We start from the raw sequence: 23630 nt of genomic DNA, 5'->3' as shown, positions 1-23630 counted from the left end.
GGGGTCCCCAATAACTGGAAAAAATATTCTAAATATTACAATTATGACGGATTAACAACTTGATTGTGCAACGTAAGAATTTAAATACTAACATTAATTACTTTTTCTAAGTATAAATCTTAAGCGTCACTACAAAAATTTATAATTTTAAGTCCATGTACTTGAACTTATTCAAATATTTTTTTTCTCGTAATATTATTTATATTTTTATTTCTTCATATAGTATCTTTATTTTTCTATTTAGCATTGTTTATTAATTTTTTCCCTCAGTAACACTATTTCCATTTTCAAACATTTATAAAATTTTAGTTAATTTAAATATTTATAAAAATGAAATAGAAAAAAATTTAAAATTTTAAAAATTTAAAATTAAATATATAAAAGTTTATGAAAAAAATATCAATACAAAAAGAATGAAATAAAATATTTTGTATATATTTTGATGTAAGGAAATATTATGGGTAAAATTTATAATTTTAGTAGGGGTTTATTAGTGAAGGTTGTATATTAGAAGTTTAGGGTTAAAAGATTTTTTTTCTAAATAACACTATTTAAACTTTTATTTTTTCATTAAACACGGTTTTGTTTTTAATTCTTTATCTAGCACTGTTTCTGACTTTTTTCTTCAGATAACACTATTTCTACTATTAAATATTTATACACTGAAAATATTTAATATTATCTACAGATTTGTACTCACAAACCTAAATCCGTAGATAAATTTAACATTACCTATGCATATTACTCACAGATCTGGATCCGTAGGTAAATTCAACATTATTTACCAACTATTACTCATGGATTTCTATTACCTACCAACTATTACCCACAGATATCTAAAGTAATAATATTAACACTATTTATAATATTTAACAATATTAATAATACTAATAATATTTAATAATATTAATAATATTTAATAATACCGAATGCTATTACCGTTTCGGTGTAAAACTACACCAATACAGTAACCCTAATATCTAATTTTAAATAATTATAATAAACATTCTTCTCTAAATGACTTATCATTTAATTTATCTAATATAACAAAATAAATATAGACTAAAAAAATTATAATTTAATCAATCGACAAATAAATATATCTTCTCTTAATTTTTTTGGTTTAGGATTTTAGTACAATAATATTTATAATATTTTAAATTAAATTTACATTCCGTAACAATAAAAAATTGTATAACATTATTAATTATTTTAATTACATTTCCATTATGTAACAATAAAACTTTTTATAACATTATTAATTTCTATAAAAACTTATGTAACATTAACATTTACAATTTATAACATGTCAAATTTGCATTTGTAACATCCCTAGATTTTCTCACATCTAAAAACTAAAATCTGTATAAAATATTAAAAAGAAAATATAAACATAATACAAATATGTCCACCACTCTTTCTTAAAATGTTGCAAAACATATTTCTCTTCATAAAACTTTAATATCTACATAAAATTAAAACAAATATTCAAATTTCAACTAAAATAATTTCATCATCCAGCTTCTCACTGAGGAGGAGCTCAATCACCTGTAACATCATCTGCTCCCGTGTAAATACACGATCATCACATATAAGAAACAACACAAACAAATAACAGGGTAAGCTAGCCATATCAAATAAAATTCTATAAAATTTCTCTTTGAAATTAATAAAACATAAATCATCAAGCTTCATACAAATTCTCAAATCATCAAGTGTCTATTAAAATTTAATATTCCTCTTTCACATGTCAGACTTCCACGGACTCATCTCACATAGACACTTGACCCTACTTCCGGAAGACTCGTGCGTTGACTTAGACTCAGAGATCGGCACCTGTCATACTAAATCACTGTGAAATCCACACAGCTATGCGCATAAATAATCTCATTATCATCTCTCTCCTAGTATGACAGGGTTAACTCATATAACAGGTCAAGTTAGTTATCTTTCAAACAACTTACCCATCCATATGAACCTCCTTCGACTCTCACCACCTGAATAACTTCATCTATATGATTCCATTATCTCAGTAGAGTCAGGATATCTCCTTCTAGACGAATCCCTAGTCAATACACATCCTAAACAATCCTAACACGGTATTTTCTTTCCTGAAAATACTATGTCTTGATCTTACTTTCACATCATTGCACACTTCTTTTAACACATCAATACATCATACAATCATAACATATAATTTAACTTTCTAATAATCTAAATATATCCAAAAAGTTATCAACAATAGTAATCTAAAATAAACTATGATAAAATAATAAAAATAGCAATATTCATATATGTATACAAAATTTTGGTTTGAACGAAAATATTTTAGGTTGATCGAAATCACACCAGAGAGCACCCAGAAATTTTGGTTTGAACGAAAATATTTTAGGTTGATTGAAATCACACCAGAGAGCATCTAGAAATTTTGGTTTGAACAAAAATATTTTAGGTTGGTCGAAATCACACCAGAGAGCACCCAGAAATTTTGGTTTGAACGAAAATATTTTAGGTTGATCGAAATCACACTAGAGAGCATCCAGAAATTTTGGTTTGAACGAAAATATTTTAGATTGATCGAAATCACACCAGATAGCACCCAAATTAACAAAGTCCCTGTTATAGCTAAAATTACTCTAATCAACATCAACAACCAATACTCAACAACATTAAGTTGTATAACAGCAATCATATATCCAATTTCACCTTCAAATCTTCTAGCCTAGTGTTCTATTGGAAATTAAGGCTAGCTTCCCTTACCTGAAAATCAGCAGATATTCGCTAAGAGCTCCAAAACCACCAAGAACCCAAAGGTAACTTAACCTGTAACACAGAGTCCTAATAAAAAAATCTAACTATATCACTAAGACCCTGAGCTAACAGAGATTAACCCTGAAGCTAAAAGGGTCACATGCAAGCAAGGAAGAAAACAACCTAACAAGTTCCAAATTTGACTCAAAGAGAAGAGCAAAAATGAACTTACTCTATCAGAGATTCTGATCGGGCAGTCTTGTAGTACTCACTGCCAGGAGTATGATGGTGGACTCTGATCGTCGAACAGATGAACGAGGAAGTCAGAATTGTAGAGAGAAAGAGAGAAGGGAGAGGAAAGGAAAAGAACTTTATAGAGAGATGATGGTTCTTTTTAAAATGAAATCTGAATAACTGAATTTCTATTTATATGCCCTTTTCATTTAAAATTATTCAGGAGTCATTTAACATATACCACTTCTACTCTAATGTAATTTTGTCTAGATCCTTACAGCATTCATGCATTATGTCAAAATATTAACTATAAATAAACAAATGTATTATTTATAAAAACTAAATTTTAAAAAATATAAAAATAGCATTCCAAATTTCTATTTCTATTCTGTAAAAATAATAATTTCAAATAAATAAATCTATTTTTATAAACAATTTCATGTTCAAAAAATATTAACTAAGTAACCATATTATTAAAAATTCTAATTTATTATGTAACCTTTTTTCTGTTTTTTTTTTAAATTACTACAATATTTGATTTAATTTTTAAATAATAATATTAACAATTTATGTAAATTATGAGAAATAAATTATATATATTTCATATGTTTATGTAAAATAAAAAAATATATAAAAAAATATAACATTAAAAATTTGTATTTCTATTCTATAAAAATAATAATTTCAAATAAATAAATGATTTTTTTATAAAGCATTAAATGTTCAAAAAATATTAACTATCTACACATATTATTAAAACATCGAATTTATTATGTAATTTTTTCTGTTCTTTTTAATTACTACAATATTTGTTTTAATTTTTTCATAATAACATTAACAAATTTATGTAAACTATGATAAATAAATTATATGTATTTCATATAATTATGGTATGTATATGTAAAATGTCCAAAAATATAAAATATAGCATTCAAAATTTCTATTTCCATTATGTAAAAATAATCATTTCAAATAAATAAATTTATTTTTTCATAAAGAATTAAATGTTCAAAAATAGTAACTATGTAAGCATCTTATTAAAAAAATTAACTTATTATGTAATATTTTTCTGTTTTTTTAATTAATATTTGTTTTAAAAAATAACATTAAAAAATTATATTTACATTCTGTAAAAATAATAATTTCAAAAAAATAATCTATTCTGTAAATTTAAATCAAAAAATTTATTTATTAACAGCTTCAAAGTTAAACAAAAATAATTACTATGTACACATTCATAAATTTATTTATTAACATTGTTAAATGTTAAAAAAATCTTCTGTATATTTGGTTTTTCTGTTTTTTTAAATTACTGTAATAATTTTTATAATCTTTTTAATAAATATATTTTAAAAAAATAGATTCAGATCTTTAATTTCAATCTGTAAATTCAATTTATATCACAAAAATAACATATTCAAATTTCATGAAATTTTTCCATTATACAATTTTAGATAATAACTTAACACAATATTTAATTTACTAATATAACTATTTTAGTTTTTTTAAACATTCACATCTAAAATTAAAAACTAATTAACAAGTATTTTAAAATAATTTAAACAAATTAAATTTAAAATAAAAATAAACATCCAAACACAATTTAAAAAAAAAAACCCACACTACCTCAAAAGAGCATAACAAAACCACAATACAATGCAAGTCTAAGAAGATGAAACTATGTCTGAAAAAAAAATCATTCAAAAATTAGTTCAAAAAACACAAAATCAAAAATCTGAAAAATTAAGAAACATAATCGATTATCACTTCTGTTCAAAACAGCACATAATCGATTATCCAAAAGTTTATGTCACATAATCGATTATGCATGTAGTTCAAAAATCACCATAATCGATTCTCTCACGAAAATATTTACAGGTAATCGATTATGTCATGAGCATAATCGATTATCAATTATTTTTCTTTACATAATCGATTATATGATACGTTCATTTTCAGTGTTAATCGGTTATGCATGAAACAAAATTCACACAAAGCTCACCTGAGGTCAGAGACGAAAAACCAAGCGCACTCTCCTACCACTATGCTTACTCACAACCCTCTCCAAGCTCTCTATAATGTTGTTTGTGCTTTGTGAAGAACTCTTTGTGCTTTGTGAAGAACTGCATATGCCAGATATATAGTGTTGCACCACTCTCTTTATTACGGTCATCCTCTCTCTCACCAACTTAGTTATGCATTCATTGAGCATTGAAGTTGGTTAAAGAGATTCATGAACCATGGTTAGGAATCTCATGCGCTTGCTGAAAAGCTTCCTCACCTACCACTGTGCATGCATGCTTCCACGTTGCTGAAAAGTCATCTCATATACGTCCAAAATTCACACACAATACTGAAGGCACAAATGACTTTGCACTCATCCTACCTGGCATTCACTCACTCACCCTCTCCTTTCTCTTCACTTCTGAAAGGTCCCTCATTTTGGCCAACTTTCCCCTAACTCTCACCCTCACCCTCCACCATCAACAAATTCAAACGGGGTGGCACCCCACATCCATCTGTGGCTACAGTGTCACCCCCTCAATCCAAACACAGGCTTAGTGTGTCCAGCTTGTGTGGAGAACATCTCCCTAATCCCTAATCATTATTCAATTATCTTAATAAAAAATTATAATGACGTCTCTTTTGTGTCATTCCCGTTACCGAAAAATAAGCACGCACATTTTCTTTGAATCTATACCCTTGCAAGCAAACATGAACCCATTTCCCTCAAATAAAATCTGCACCAACAAAGACAAGTCAAACAAAAACGCAAGATATAAAAAAAAAAAACTGATCAAATAGGCAACTTCCCAAAATTGAAACATACCATCAATTCCATGGATAAAGACTCAACCTTGAATTCAGAAATGGAATCGTATAGGTGAGGGGTTTTGAGGATTCCAATGAAACCAACACCGTGGTTAACCAAATTCAAAGGCAACATCACAAACACTTATTGAAATCCTCGCATTCTCGTGATGTCCCTTCGCACTCTTCCTAGTATGCAACATTGTCATTCTCTTTTTCCCGAGATCGGTGCAACAGCATTCTGCCTCAGCTACTTGTTCCCCGAGCTTCGTGATTGTGTCCTCCCCTTAACCTTCTGAGTCTTCTTCTTCTCCATTCTCTTGCTCCCCACACTCAACCCAACCAAAAAAATAAAGGAAAAAAATTGAAAAAGAAAGATTAAGAAGAAGAGAAAGAGTATGCTCGATACATGATGGTGGTGGTGAGGTGGAAGGAGAAAATAAAAGGCAAAACAGAGAGGGAAAGAAGATAATGAGGCCATTGAATTTTGAAAGAAGGCATACCTGTTAAAAATCAAGACGAAAAATAATGCTCTGAGTTGGAAGGAAATGAAAACCTAGGATATACATTACATAGTATAATTAAAAAGAAGGAGAAGCAAGAGCAAATTGAAAGGAACATAATTACAATTCTTTACTTCTGCTTATTTTTATTAAAAAAATACTTGATGGTTACCAGAAATTTAATAAAAACCTCTAAAAAGTGTGTAATTTATTAGAAATTTGAATAACCTCTATTAAGTGTCTTCCTTCACTAATAAACCTCTACTAAAATTATAAATTTTTGTAATGGTTATATAAGGAAAATAATAATAAACCTCTACTAAAATTATAAATTTTTGTAGTGGTTATATAAGGAAAATAATAAGCATAAATATTCTAATACAATCAATCACACGAAATTTTGACTAGAATATATTCTTAAAAATATATTTGATTGCCTCTTGTTATTTTTATGAATTCCATTACTAAAATAATTTTTCTCATTCCTTCATCATAAAAGTGAAAAGGATGTAAAACATGAAAAGTATATTAGTTTATGAGAATAAATGTTGTAAATCTGAGCCGAATTTCTATTGATGAAAAAAAATCTAAGAATAGCATCAAACATGAAAATAAATATATTATTTTCTTATTTTGAAAAAGAATAAAAAGATGAGACGAAACCATGCCTAGTAAATTATTCCTTTTGACTATTCTGTCACTAAGGTTTACAAAAATGAAGAGTAACATAGCAACATTTGAAAATTGTTAACCAATTGAAACTGTAGAAAGTGGAATATGATACCCGTGCAGTGTTTCAGTTAAAATTGGGCACTTTCAAAGCTTTGATCTGTTCCTCCTGGAGAAGGTGCAGTAGTTGGAAAGTGGCTAAAGTGAAAGTATTATTACTATTAATGAAGATGGACCATACATAATATACAGAGAATATACAGAGAGCAATTTAAGGGAAATTAATTCACCGCCATAAACAGCATAACAGATTAAAAGATGCTTTTGGGTTTAACTTTAATTCTGTCAACTCAATGAATGGTCCCATAAAGTGGTTATTCACCTTCGAAGCACCATGCATAATGGTAAAGATAACAACACACTATATGCCTATTCCTGTGGTGTATTATGCTGAGCATGGAACTTGTTCATTCCGCATTCCTATCTATTCCATTCATATTCCAAAAACCCTATTCTTATTCCTCTAAAATGTTCAACTTACATGCCTAACTAAAAACTATGTGATTCTAAAATTCAAAAGGGCAAGTGATTTTTTTATCTACTAAAGGAATTATTGGCTTCGTCTGTTGTGCTTTAAGAAAAAAAAAAGTGTATGTGTTTAGTTTAAAATATGTTTAAGAACTTTTTATAATTCTAGAATACATTTAGACACACAACAGAGTAAAAACATCTAAAGAACTTACCTTGGTACTTTTGAGAAGCAAAAGTGATACTTCCACCAACCATATAAACTATATAAATTTATGTTCATTTATATGAATTAGAAAAACAAAATTAATAATTTTATGAATTACCTTTTATGAAAACATTCCACAAACTCACATGCTTTTAACATCAACTAAATCATTAAATTTAACTTCTTCTTTTTTTCAATCTATTATTTTAAATGCTTTCAATTCTATCTTAACTTCCAATATTTTTAAAAAATAATTTAAATAATAATAATAATAATATATCACAGTATTATAATTGTAAATTTAAAAATATAATTTATATGTTAAAAATTATTTATATAAATTTTAAGTATAATATAAATTATTTATTTAAGTGTTTATTTATTATAAAATCGTTGTATAAAATGAACATGTGTTCTTATAATGCAGTGACAAAAATACTAATTATTCATTGTGATCGAAACTTAATGCGTCAACAAAAAATAATATGTAAATAAATAAATAAAGACAGTGTTAATGTTTATTTGATTTGAATACATTTTTCCTTTTTGCAAATATCATAAATTGATTTTTATTTAAATTTTGAAAATTAAAAATCTAAGATTATATTGCGAGTCAGAAAAAAAACTTGAGTGTGTTAAATATGTGGAAGAAAAGTAGTGAATAAAAAACCCTTTAATCTCTAACAAAAATTTAAATTTGTAGGGATTAAATAATAAATATATTAATTAAAAAGAAGTTAATAAAAAGTAAAATCCGAAGAAAAACCTCATCAATGTATCACGTTCTATGGAGCTTCTTTCTTATCTTTTGATGGTAATCTCTTTTGTCTTGTGATGGAGATATTTAGTGAGCTGTTACTTTTGCAAAGATTAAAGATAATGTACAACACCAAATTGTACATGAGACAGGAGTGTTGAAGCAAGTATATTTTAAAATTGAAGTCCATTGCATGAACCCGAAAGAACAAAATAAACAACACAAAACACGTGGACAAAACAAAGGACTAAGCGTGACCACAACCTTAAACTGTAGATAAGCATGCAGAGTGTACATCACAGCCTTTCATTCTTAACCAATATACATGCGCAATGCATAACTAAATAATCAAGAAACAAACAACAGTAGCTCCAGCATATGTAAATCTTACCCGACAACAAAAATTTAATCACATGGGAACATTCGTGCCACAGCAGTTAAAGAAAAAGCTGTTACTAGGATTCATGTAATTGAGTTTTTAATTTTCATTTCAAAAGTATTCTATCTTTTTAAACTTTTTTTTAATATTATAAATCTTGTAGGGAACGTATGCAATGCAAGATTAACATGTGATTTGTGTCCGAAGCCTGGTCAAGATTTTTGAACCTAATATTTAATTCTATGTTCAGAGAAAATGATAAATGTTAAATAAGATAAACATTTTGTACACATTCATTTTTGGGTAAATTTCGACAACACTTGGAGGGTGTGGTGGGTCATGTATGTATATTATAATTATTGTGTATGAAAGAATAAATAATCTCATTTTTCAAGTGAATTATGATTCTTGTAATAGCATTAGTGAGATTCAATGTCACACTGAGAGCCACAATCAACGGAAGTATAATTATTGGCTATACGGCCATAATTTATGAAAGGACTGTTCTCTCTCCTTTATCTTTTGACACTCATAGCCATAATCAACTTAAGTATAATTATTGGCTAGTATATGTGTACGGCCCTAATTTATGAAACAATCATTTTTTATTACTTTGTCGCAGTGAAAGACTGAAATTTGGGTTGTTTCTAATGGATTGTTTCTTGTTTTCACTCAGTTTTTTCATACAATAAATGTAAAAATGATATATAGTTGATAGTCAGCTAATAATTATCTAAGAAAGTAAATACTACTAAGGGCATCGAGATGAAACAGTAGAATTACCTCTATGTCACTAGTTTCCCAAAGATGGATGAATGAAACTTGGTGAACTAGATGTTGTAGAAGACTCTGCATCGACATTTCTGAACAACATCTCCTTTCTCTAGCCATGTGAGGGAAACGAAAAGATAAGATTTTGATGCTCAGATCAGATATAACCTTTGACGAAATTATCTTAGATCTTGTACAAAGGAAACAAATTCAGAGGGGAAATTATAAGTTTATTAGTATTGTGGTGGTAGGTCAGCATCATGATATTATAACCGGTAGTCAAGTGGGGGGAAATCTTTCAAAGTGGTAACTAAACAACAATGTAAATATCTGGCATTGGGTTAGTGTATGGTAACTTGCCTACACAACTTACTTATACGACTGAATCTCTTCATGTTTCAACACTTAAGACTTGGAGATTATATGTCCTCTTAGTAGTTTCTCAACCAAACATATACAATCGACACTCTTCCACCTCAATGCTAAAAATTGTGGGATATCTTCTGGTCAACTGTGGGCCAAGTTGAAGTGGTCAAGAATTCAACCTACATTCTATTCTTTTATTTGACACATCTAGATATAACAAGTCATTAAAATCTTAATAGTATAAGTATAATTTTTAAGGAAATCATATAACTAAAATATTAAATCAATACGAAACTTATTTTTTGTTCAACCAAAACTTAGTATTGGGCGTACATACAAAATCCGAGCATGCATGTTCCTAACAGGCTACCTGTTTGAATTACCACCACCATGTTAGTGCATACAAAATCTAAAAAAATTAATTGCTATTGATGTTTTCATGAGGGCTTCCATCCTAGAGAGAAGTCTGATTGAGGTCAACCTTCCATATATATAAATGTTTTTAATGAAGTAAAAATTAAGCGGGCAAGCAGGCTTCTTGGTTTAAAAACTTGTTGTCTTATTGTGACAACAGAGATTGGAACCTTTTTTTATCAAACAGTAAATTATATTAATATGCTACAGAAGCATATGTAATGTAACAGTAACATGTTTGTGAAAGTTATAGAGAATAGAATTCTTTTTTATAAAAACATCCCTTCATAGAACTCGCGTGTCTTGCATGATTGGGCTACGCCAAGCATCCAATCAACCCCACACGCAAAGAAATCAACAAATGCAGCACGGCATCCCAATCTTGAACAAACAAGATAACAAGCAAATTAGTTTCTCTATTACTACCTGCCAATGCCAATGCCAATTCTGAAGTTGTTGTAACTAGGAATAAGAAGACCACGACCCACATGCATCATATACTTTACCTACCGCATTTTAAACATCCATTGAGGTTCAGTAACGACACAACGCCAAAAATCTTCAGAAGGCCCCCCCACCAACAATAATGGCATCACTATCAGAATAAACCCTTTAAACCTTTTTCTTCTACTACGCTATCTCCATGCCTCACCACACAGCACTCAATACACACACACACGATGAAGCCAGTTCAATTTTGAGCCACAAAACACAAACAAGCCAAAAAAAGTGCGAAAAAAAAAATGAATGTCCATAACAGAACATTTTTATTCTAAGTATAACAAGCAAGGCAACAATAAAATTTGTTACTCTAGAACTTGACGAAAGTAATAGACATTTGATTCGAAACAAAATGCAGAAAACAATAACTGACTGAACCTGTCCTTGTCCTGCATCCTGTGCTAAACTAAAAACAGCGAAAGCTGAAAAAGAAAAATTGAAGAGTTCGACGACCACGACGAACGACAACAAACAAGCAACACGAACAGACAGAAATGGAATGAGAATGCGAAACCCATTTCAAGCAAACACGAGCCCTAATAAGACCACGGCACGCCCTCGTCCTCGGGAGCGGCAGCGGCGTCAGCATCACCAAAGGAAGACAGGGGAACCAGATAAGGCATCCTGTCAAAAGTGCGAGCAAGCCCAGAGGCCAGAACCGCAGCATTGTCGTGGCTGACATACTCGTATGCACGGTGCTTGAGAGTCTCGAACATGAGCTCGGGCTGGTGCTGCATCACTCGAAGAACATCTCCACAGGATGGACCCGGCACGGCCCTCGTGACTGCGAAGCTGTGAGGGCCATCACTCTGCGACACCCTCACAACGCTGGGACCGCCGAACAAGTTGTGGAATCCACCGAGCGCCTCCTCGTAGGCCCCACCCAAGAACATTCCCAAATAGTAACTACCTCCTTCAACTTCATGCAGCGGCAGGCTGGACTCCCCGTTGATGAATTTGTCAATCTTGCCATCGCTGTCGCAAGTCAAATCCGAGAGAATACCCCTAACGGAAGGCTTCTCGTCCAACCGATGAATGGGGATGATCGGAAACACCTGTTCAATGCCCCACGCATCAGGAATGGAAGTGAAAACAGACAGGTTCACATGGTATCTCCGAACAGGTTCCCCAGCCCCAACTGCCTTCCTAACCAACTCACACAACCCATCCACCGCTGCCAGCTGTTCCATACACACCGCCCCCTGTTTGAACTGCTCCACACACCGCTCCTTCAGCTCCTCCGTGTACGCCAAACAGCTTTCATAGTCCCCTCCAAACGCCGCCTCCGACAGAAAACGATAGTCCTCCGACAAATCCCCCGCCACATATGGGGCAGAAAATGCCGAAGAGACTCCGCCGACGGTAGTGCTCGTTCCGACCGCCTCAAAAACCAAGATCGACTGATGAGACACAATGGCCCTTCCACTCTCGCTACAGATAACAGGGTTCTTAACGGACTTTCGATCGCACACACACTGAATCGCGTGAACAACCGCGGAAGCATACTCCTCCAGACTATAACCGACTGATATATCAGAGTCACACGACTTGGAACCGTCGTAATCAATGCCCAGTCCACCTCCAATATCGATGACCCGCATGTTCGCCCCGAGCCGAACCAGTTCACAATAAATCTGTGCAGCCTCTCCCACGCCATCTGCAAGCAACGCTGTCGAGGGAATCTGAGAACCAATATGAAAATGCAGCAGTTGCAAGCAATCCAGCATGCCAGCGAGGTCCAGCTTTTTCACAACCCTCAGAATCTGAGCGGTGGTCAGACCAAACTTGCCTTTCTCGCCTGAAGTCCCACCAAAATGGCCAGAATGCTTGGTTCGGAGCTTCGCACGCAGCCCAATCACAGGCTTAATGCAAAGCTTCTTACTCAATTCAATGATTAAATCAACCTCCTCCTCTTGCTCCAGAACAATCACGGTGTTGAGGGCGAGCTTGTTGGCGACCAGGGCAAGAGAAATGTACTCCGCGTCTTTGAAGCCGTTACATATCAACAACGCGTCAGGGTTGCCTTTGCACAAACAGCTCATAGCCAGAAGGAGTTCCGGTTTGGAACCTGCCTCCAGACCGAACCGGAAGGGCGAACCGAATTTGACGATGTCCTCTACTACGAATCGGTCCTGGTTGCATTTCACTGGGTAAACTCCTTGGTAATGGGAGCCGTAACCCTCAGACTGGATTGCGTAATCAAACGCCGACTGCAGGCACTCCAAGCGGTTCTTGAGAACGTCCGGGAAGCGGACAATGAGGGGAAGCTGAAGGCCGAGGCCGCCGATAGATTTAGGATCGGAGGCCTTCTTGACAATCTTCAGCAAATCGATCTCCTGGTGCGGCAGGGTGGCAGACCCGTGGGAGCGCACGGAGATGTTCCCGGCTGCGTTGACGGCAAAGTAGGGGCCGCCCCATCCGTCGACGTTATAGAGAGCGGCGGAGAGGGACGGCGACCAATGGCTAGTGTTGTCGTCTGTCGTAGGCAGAGGAACGTCGGTAAAGGCGACCGGCGCCGGAAAAGAGATGTCACCGGCAAATGCATAGCCGGGAGGTGGTGCAGCATCCACGCAACAAGCCAGGGCAGGCATCTCTTGAGGCGGCGACGATCAAAATGAATTAGAAAATGAATAAAAATAGAGGGAAAAAAGAAAAGAATACGGTTAGGGTTTTGTTGATAGGGTTGTGAAGGTGGGGGCTTTGAAAGCCGCCGAGGCCGAGGCCCCGGCTTCCCCCTCAAAAGAAGACAGTGGAAGATCTATTGAAAACGGAGAGTCCCCTCTCTTCCTTCCCGAAAAGACTCTGGTATCCCCACGCCTACCCCTCAGGAGCAAGACTCACACAATTGTTGAACCCAACCCAACCCACTCCCTGCACCAGATCTGGTGCTGGAGAGAGATCTAAAACTAAAATGCAGAAAATACGGAAGTGAATACCGCAAACGAGGGAAGGACACAGAGTACAAGGCTGGAACAGTATTTGAAGGAGTTACAGATTAGGAACGAGAGAGAAAATTAAGGCTTCTACGAAGGTGCGACTGGGCGAGAATTGCATGAACGTAAAAGCCAATTTATAGAGGCTGTGAACGAGGGAAGCAACTAGGAAGACGGGTGGGTTGGTTAGGGAAGCAACGTAATGGGCTTTTGGGCCCTGGGCCTCAACATTATTATTCACATTTCCGTGTCTATCACGCTCCCACACCACCCTTCACTTAAATAAAAAAATTATCCATTTTCCTTTCAACTATGCTTAAATTAAATGTAGTTACAATGTTTTTGGAGTTTAGAAGGATTCTGCATCATTATTGCGATTAATCAGCGTCGAGTTGCCGCGTGGCTTCTGCACTGTGGGACCTCTCTCCTAAACCCTTTTCTTTCTAGCCATTTCCAGCTATTACTTGTCCTGCATTTCATCTTCTCCTATTATTCTCCTACAACTCTTATCTTCAAATAATTTAACTTCTTTCACTATTATTTAATTTTAGTACTCTAATCTTTCCACAAAAATATCAAATACAATAACATAATTAATATTACATTAATTAATTAATTAAACACTTTTAAAATAAATTATTTTGGAGAATATTCTTCAATCCTACTGAAGTTATTAAAAGCTATATATACGATATTAAATGTCTTAAAAGATGAAATTTAATACTCTTTTAGAGCAGAAAATTATATTTATAGAATTTTAGATCAAATGAAATATCCAATGGTTATCAAATATTTGAATGAATAATCTATTATCAAATATGTAGCTAATCTATGTTGTAATAGAAAATAGTTTTAAAGTGAATCTAAATTATTTGAATTTGGAAGTGGTTTTGCTTATTTCGAGTGGTACTATATTCTCAAAGTTCCACAAGTTCCAGAATCTAAGTAATCGGGTTTTTATTTAAATTCTAAGTTTTATTCATATTTTTTTATGAGTTCTGGAAAAAAAAATGGATCGCATTTTTATGACTAGCTTTTTTAGGACGGATTTTGTGACCATTTATATAGTTTTGGTTTAACCTAACTCAATGATCTGAGCTTAATATAATTAAAGTTTAATTAAAACAATATTTATTAATATAAAACGATAATGTTAAGTTTTGTTTTTAGGGTAATCGAATTTTTATTTTGAGTTTTAGGATAATGGAACTTTTATTTTGAATTTTAAGCTCTAGTAATTTTTATCATATGTTTTTGAAAAATGGATTGTATTTTCACAAGTAACCTTAGGTTGGACTTTGCAATCATTCATATAACTCTCGTTTGAGAATATCTAGCTTAAAGATCCAATTTTAGTGTAATTAAAACAATAATTATTACCATGAAACGATAATACTAAGTTTTGTTTTCGATTTTACTATAATCGAGTTTTTATTTTGAATTTTAAGCTTTGGTCATAGTTTTTGCCAAGTAATTATTACCATGTAATGATAATACTAAGTTTTGTTGTGGTCAAATGACTTTTGATTTGACCATTTTTATTTTTTAACTAACTTAATCAAATTATACTTTTATTAAGAGTATCGAATTGTTTTGCAATGTATTAACGAACTTACCTTGATCCAATTAGTTTAGATAATTTGATTACTTTGACCTCGTGCTATGAAACAATCTCGAATTTTTATGGTCAATCATTGCATCCAAGCTGCTTTGGAGCTTGGAATTATATTATGGTTCAAAGTTTAAATGGCTTCAAACCAAAACATTTAAGTTGAGTCTCATTACTCGTAATGAGAGATGTATCTTATAGGACGTAGTTAGTTGCTTATTATCCTCTTAATCTAATTTTTAAAGTTTTTATATTCTCAATGATTTCAAGTACTATATTGTTAATAATTAATAGTTCTCATAACCAATTTTAGATAAGTTACATTCCATGTTAATAGTAGATCAATCCAATTATCAATACAACCCTCAACCTCAAGTCGAGTAAATGAGGCAAAGATGTTTATCCAGTGAAAACTAAGAAATAAATTACGATGTAAGTTGTGTCTAATACGATCATATTCTTCCTTATCGTTTTGTCCTGATCTGGATCTTTCTGCCATTAACCCTTATAAGACATTGTGAATGGACAACTGGTGGAAGAAGAATAGTTCTTTTTTGTTACAAGTTACATTACGTGCTTTTAAGTCTTAAGCTTAATAGTATTTGTTTCATGCTTATACTCTATGTTGCCTTATTACTATGTTTTTATTTCATCGTTTAAAGTATCACACTATTTTTACTTAGAAGATGAAAATATTAAATATGCACAATATTAAGTATGCACGTCTAAAGGCACAACATTTGAAAAACTATAAAATAAAGTCTGAAAAATACTAAACATTATATTAGCGTACAAAAATATTAATTTTGGAAAATACAAAAATTTAAAAAGTGCTAAGTTTCCTCTACACATGTTAAAATATAGAAATTTGACATATCAACATTTATTTCTTGCATAGTTCATTTTAATCATTCAGTTGTTTTACGTTCATTGTTTTGTTGCTTCTATTGTCAGATACTAAACAATTTACTCAGTTAGTGGTCAACCTTAGTTTAATCTATGGTTGGAATTTAATCGAGTTAGACTCGTTTAGTCGATGGTCAACATTAGTTTATTCTAAGGTTGAAATCTAACCAATGTAGATTCATTCATGCAATGGTCAACCTTAGTTTATTATAAGGCTAAAATCTAACCGAGCTACACCCGTTAAGTTGATGGTCAACCTCAACTTATTCTAAGGTTAGAATACAATTTTATACATGTATAAAGATACCAATATAGATATATAAGTGTATACAATTTAACTCGTGAACACAAACGCTCTCGCACCTGTGTATCCGCATTTTTTATTTATCTATATTTATGTTTGATATTAAAATTCTAATAAAAAAATGTTATTATTTGCACACTTATATTAACAATATAAATTTATAGTACATTATGAAAAAAAAGTCATTATCATCGTCATTATGTAAAATCATTATACCTTAGTGTCAATTGGTTTAACCAATGCGAGTTATTGATCATCCTTCTATATATGCAATTGTGCAATGTTCCTGAGCAAGTCTCACTTTGTAAATTTAGCTTTATCTGTTATGATAGTCTCCCTTTAAGATATAAACTAAAATTAAATTTTTTCATAAAATAAAATTAAAATAAAATTGCTCATAAAATAAAAGAAAAATAGAAAAAATAAAATGATAGTTAAAGTAAGAAACTGTAAAATACAAAATATCAATTATTATATTCTATTAATATTGCCTAAATATTAATCAATTACTCGGTGTGATTTTACATCAATATTCTTACTTATTTTTTATCATGAGATATAGAAAACTCAACAACACGCATTTTTTCTCTCTTTAAATTTACATGTATCTTTTACAAAAGACAATCCATATTGAGTTTTATAAAACAAAAACTTTCTTATTAAAAGAAGAAGAATGGGATATGAAAATTGTGGCTAAAAAAATAATAAGAAAAACCTTTAACTAAAAAGTCGTGTTTCACAAAAATTTACCAAAGCAAATGTGTTCTTTTAGTTATATACTACTATTCATTGTTTAAAATATTGGTCCATAAAATAAAATAATACTCAAAAGATTATAGTTTTAAAAATGTTTTTACCCAATAACTTCACCCAATCAATGAAGACATTACAATCATCTCTCAGTTGATCCAAAGAACCCATGAATGCATTCTTTTTGCCTGATTGTTGCATTGGGGTCATTTTCCAACCACGGGAGATTTATAAACTCAAAGGCAATCAAACGAGAAATCTAATAATTACATATTGTTGAAACAACCCAACACGAAAACTGCTAACAGAACAAAACATGTAGTTCTCTTGTTCCTTTTTGTTTATTTCAACCGATAAACTATGTCACTTTTTAAACATACCATTCCAACACGTGTTTAACAAAAACTAAGTACAACAACTACAACAACAATCTAATATAAAGATCATACATTAAGTAATTACAATAAAAGTAGACTTTACCATTACAATTGATAATATAAAAAAATTATTTTAAGTACATTTTAGATATAATGCAGTGTGGTGGATAAGGGGATTCGGGTTTGTCGGGTTGATGGCAATCAAGGAAAGCAAAAATTGGTCATTTTGAAAAGTCTCACATATTCCTTCACCAAATGAGAGATTCACTCATATGATATTATAAAAAAAAGAAAAAAAAATAATAATTAATTAGACAACAAGTAAGTACATAAAAAAATGTCGACGAAACTGAAAATGTAGAATTGTTGTTTATGGAATGGTTTTGCCAATTATTATAAGAAACAAAAAAAATAATAATTATATACATACTTACAAATTTGTCAATGTCAACGATGCAGAACGATGCAGAAGTCATTGAGAAACCGTACTTACTAGTTGATTTCGTGGTTCTTGGAATGAAACTACGACTTTTGATATTTTGAATACGAAAATAGAAAACGAAAAAAAAGTTGGATGGGTTTATAAAACATTCAGTTTAGTTTTAAATTTAAAAAATATTTAAAAATTTAAAAATTATGAAAATTTAAAAATTATGAAAATTTAAAATTTGAAAATTTGAAGTATTTCCAAAAGTTTAAAAAATTTGAAAATTTTTAAATTTTAAAGTGTTTCGAAAAGGTTTAAGATTTGAAATTTTGAAAAATCTAAAATTTAAAAGTTATGAAAATTTAAGATTTTAAAAATTTAAAAAAATAAAAAATTACGCAATACTCATAATAATAAAATAAAATAAAATATTAATATAATAATAAAATCAAATCAAATATTAATATAATAATAAAATCAAATCAAATATTAATATAAGAATAAAATAAAATAAAAATTGAAAAAAATTAAAGAAGGGAATGTATAGATTAAGTTTATTAAATTAAACTTAAGATTTTATCCAGTCTAATTCAATATTTGAATATTTCAAGTTTTTTTTATATTATTTGATTTTCAGTTAAGGTATCGCCAATAGATTCGTACAGTGAACGCATTTAAATCAACGGCAAGATTTAGTTATTTACTACCACTAACTTATAATTAAAGTGACGGTTACGGCCTAGATCGACGCACGTAACCATGTTTTATATTTTACTTTCTATTCACATGTGATACTTATAATATCACGTAGGCGTATTTTGTTTACTACTTCACATTCAAGTATTAGAAGCTCGTAAGTTCGTACTAAAAAAACAATTTCAAATTTGTTTTGTTTAATTTTGGTGGTTATCCATGGAAATTGCCCTTTAATTGTTATTGTGTGATATCTTCCACAGTAAATAAAAATTGATAAAGTATGATTTTGGCTCATCTACAAGTTGAATGTCATTTGTGCAATATGTCATACGACATATCTAGTATGTTTCTTCTTTTCCAATTATTTAAGACGTGGTAATATTGGTCCACAATTTTCTGACTTTTAATAGTTTATAAATTCGTTCTAAACTTTTTCAATATCCAATTATAAAATGATTTATCAATCTCAATATATGTTAATTATATATATAGGTGTATTAAAATCAGACAAATTTATTGGAAAAAAATATATACAACTTCAAAATAAAACAAGTTTTGAATATTGTGAGATACACGTAAATAATAAGATAAGAAGACCATTATTGTTTCCATCATTAAGAGATTACTATGAACATTCAAAATGCACAGATATATCACAGAAATTTAAAAATGACTGCTTAAAGTTTCTTTATTGATAAGATGGTTAAGTAGTTACTTATACAAATAATAACAATATTTGTATAAAAAATGGCACACCAAATCTAGTACTGATAATTTGTTGAATAACATTTTATTTTTAAAAATTTCACAAAAATAATTTTTTGGTAAATACTTTGAAAGGTTAACAAACTTTTTTTTTCTAGAAAAGAGTTGAAAATCTTCATCGTTAATCAGAAGATATTTCGCTATATTCATAGTTATTCAATATCTCACCTTTTATTTTAATCTCCAAAAAGTATTTAATTTCAATTATTGTTAAAAAATACAATTTAAGATTAAAAACATAAAAATTTATTATATATGAATTTAAAATTAAATTAAAAAAATAACTGAAAATGTTGCATTTAATATTTGTCAAAAATCAACTCTCAAAAGTAAAATTTGACGATAAATAATAAATAATGTTGAATTTGTGTTGAGAATTGAGTCCACTCTATTTTAGATAATTTTGTTTCTTAGAGGGAATCCAATTTAGGTCCCATTAGTAAATATAAAATTTATAAATACTAGACAAATTTTGTTACCAAATTATAAATATTATTATGATTATTATTATTACACTTATTAATATTGATATTATTATTCTTATTGATAATAATAATATTTATTATTATTATTATTATTATAATAGTGATTCATAAGTCAATTTTTTAAAAATATTATCTTTTTTACTTCTAGACCATATTTATAGGTTTGCGATCACTTTTATAATTAGAGTTTTAGGGCCTGTTTGTTTCAAGGGATGTATTGTTCATGAGGATGGAGGTGCAGTGATATTCCTTGTTTGGATCTATGGTTGTGTGAGGAAGGGAGGGAGAGGATATACCTGTGAACAGTAAATATCCTCTCCTCTCAAAATGAAGAGATGTAGAGGGAAAATCATGTCAGTATCCCTTATTTCCAAATTTACCCTCATTTAAATGCGTCACAGTGCTTCATTGGAATGTATTAGTATTTAAATTTTTTTATTGTACAATGTTTAAAATATATATATATATATATATATATATATAATACTTAAAAAAAACAAATCATCATAAATTTTAAGGAAGTTTTAAGTTTGTTTATTATTTTATAAAATATAAATTATGTAAATAATGATAAACCAGTGTAAAAAAAAATTATAGTTAAATAAAATCTTCCATTTATATATTAGTTATTGGAGTAAATCATGTTATACATATTTTTCAAGTTCTAATAAGATATTTTATTAAATGTGGTTGAATTTAGTTTTGTTTAAAGAAAATAATATATTATATCTAATTAACATTGAAAATATTACCTGGGTTGGATCATGGGCATCACCAATACTAAACATTTTTCATTTTATTTTATCTTTATTTTTTATTATAATTTTTTATGAAATCATTTTCTATGGTTAATTAAGGTATATTTTTGTTGTGGTAGTATTCTTTAGATTGCTTGTGAGGTTTTTTAATATTAAAAAATAGTAACTTTCTATTTATATAAAATGTGATTTATTTTCTAATTTTATAGTATATGTTTAATATTTAAAAAAATTATTTGAAGTTATATTTTTATTTAATTTGTTGTTGTATTTATATTAATATATTTCTATGTATAGTTATTATGTTTATGAGTTATAATTTTTTATGATTTTTTTTCTATTGTTAATTACGTTATATTTTTTTTAGTATTTTTTATTTTTCATTACTATAGGATTTATAATTTTAAAAAATAATATTTTTTATTTATATAAGATTTGATTTATTTTTCAATTGTGTAGCACATGTTTAATATTTTAAAGAAATTACTTGAAGTTCTGTTTTTATTTAATTTGTTGAATACATATTTTTTTTCTAATTATAATTTTTATATTATACATATTTACATTTAACATATATTTTTTTCTATTTATAATTTTTAAATCTACGAAATATGTGAAAGTTGTTATTTTTAAACAAAAACAACTCATTTTATTATTAATTTTTTTAATTGACAAGGGTAAATCTATAAAGTAACATTTTACACCTTTAAAAAAAATTCAAATTTTCTCACAACCATCACATCACTCACAAACTTCTATAAACTTTCCTCACACATCTACCCTAACATACCCCTATCAAAACACCCTCACTTTCTTCACACTTTCCTCAAACATCCACTCCCTCAAATCCTCACACATCCTCTCCCTGATCCAAACAGAGCCTTATTTTTTAGGCAATATATTATAAAGATAACACTTAAAAAAATGTGGTTTAAATATATAACAGTTTTATAAATGCGGTATTTGGTAGTTCTTAACCCACATTTGTGCAACCATTGTATTTTTTTATATTTAGGCAACAGTTACATAAGTGTGGCCTAGTTAAATGTTACCACGTTTTCATGTTTACATATATGATATATTAAAGTCAACAAGTAATAAATGTTGTCTAAATTACCCACAATTTAAAAAGTATATAAAATATTGTTTAAAACACACACATTTATAATATGTTATCTGAAGCACCTGCATTTTATTAAGTGATATATATAATTGTTCATATATTTTATAACATGTTATTTTAAATAAATAAACAACATTTTCTCCATATATTTTGGGTCAGAAACAAATAAAATTTACTATATAACAAACAATTAAAAACATTATTTATCCTTATTTTAAACCATTAATATATTACCAAAAATAAAAAATAGTATAATAACAACACAAATATAAACAATTTGATTCATCTATTTTAGAAGAGATCAACGATAAATCTAAAGTGCGATGATGGATAATTATGAAGTATTAAATTTATAATGACACCAACAAGCATGTCAAAAACCATGTGTTCTATCTGCATTTGGTCAATTGTTATTATTTTAAGTTACGAAAATATACAAATTCTAAAAACGACTGAATCAATATAAACTTATATAAATATTAAAAATTTGTAGTGATGTTAGTTCGATGGATGCTAAATTTAAAAATATTAAAAATAAATATTATTAATATCAATTTAGTAAATATTAATTTAAATAAATATAAATACTAAAAACTAATATTAACTTAAACTAACCTAACATTAATTTTAATAAATATTAAAAATAAATTGTATTGATGTCAGTTAAATAATCAATACTGATTAAAATAATTTAGGATAATATCAACTAAATTATAACATTAACTTAAATAAATATAAAATATTAAAATATTAAAATTAAAAAAATACAATAATATATTTAATAAAAAAATTATAAATTAATACAACGTTTTCTTAATTAAACTAACTTAAATAAATTAGATAAGTGTTAATTTAACTAAGGTTAACTTAAATAAGTTTTTATTCTAACTTAACTTAAAGTAATTTACTTATTCTATTTATATCGGTTATGTGTTCCTTGTAGCTAATATACGATATTCTTATAGTGATTTAAAATTAAAATAGATGGCATTTTTAAGGATTAAAAATGCTTTAGCCTTTAAAAGATGAAAAGCATGCATGGGAGTTTGTTTACATGCGAGTTTTTTACCAGGTTAGGTGTAGTTTCTCACTTAATTATATTTAGACTTTATTTATAGATAATATTTTTATTGATATAATAAGTTTTTATCTAATTTTTTCTTAGAGTTCTTTATTAATAAATATAAAAAAAAACTCACATCAATTTTTTTTTCTCAGACAATAGAGAGAAAGAAAAAAAAGAGTAAGTATTAATTCTTCCATCAAATCTCACATATCAAATAAAGAAATCTTCATTTTTAATCACTCTCTTCACTTTATTTCAAGAAACTCTATTCTTTGATAAAACCATCATTTTTTTTGTATCTACCATAAAATGAATATTAACCTTAAAGTTGAGGGTGAGTGGGAGTGGAAGTGTGAAGAAAATGTGAAGAAAGTTGAGGTTGTTTGGATTGGGGTATGTTACAGTGGATGTGTGAGGAAAATTTATTGAAATTTGTGAGTGATGTGATAGTTGTAAGAATATTATAAATTATTTTGAATAGTAAAGTTTGTAAGATTACAATTTTACCCTTGTATATAAAAAAAGAATAAATAATGATT

At 29.4% G+C, this 23630-nt stretch overlaps 1 protein-coding gene across 1 annotated transcript; it reads right to left on the bottom strand.

Moving 5' to 3' along the window:
• Positions 1–11141: 11141 nt before the first annotated feature.
• ADC2 (arginine decarboxylase 2) lies at positions 11142–14100 on the bottom strand. The gene has a single exon (XM_068624485.2). The coding sequence runs from the start codon at positions 13481–13483 to the stop codon at positions 11429–11431; it is 2055 nt and encodes a 684-aa protein (XP_068480586.2). The 5' UTR covers positions 13484–14100; the 3' UTR covers positions 11142–11428.
• Positions 14101–23630: the final 9530 nt, after the last annotated feature.

This window comes from Phaseolus vulgaris, chromosome 9, assembly GCF_051622355.1.
Source record: "Phaseolus vulgaris cultivar YP4 chromosome 9, ASM5162235v1, whole genome shotgun sequence".
NCBI classification, from domain to species: Eukaryota; Viridiplantae; Streptophyta; class Magnoliopsida; order Fabales; family Fabaceae; genus Phaseolus; species Phaseolus vulgaris.
Note: the sequence above shows the minus strand (reverse complement) of the source record. Positions and strands in the feature narration are given on the sequence as shown.

Coding starts and splice junctions, on each gene's coding strand:
- ADC2 (XM_068624485.2), bottom strand. CDS start 13,483: ATGCCTGCCCTGGCTTGTTGCGTGGATGCTGCACCACCTCCCGGCTAT.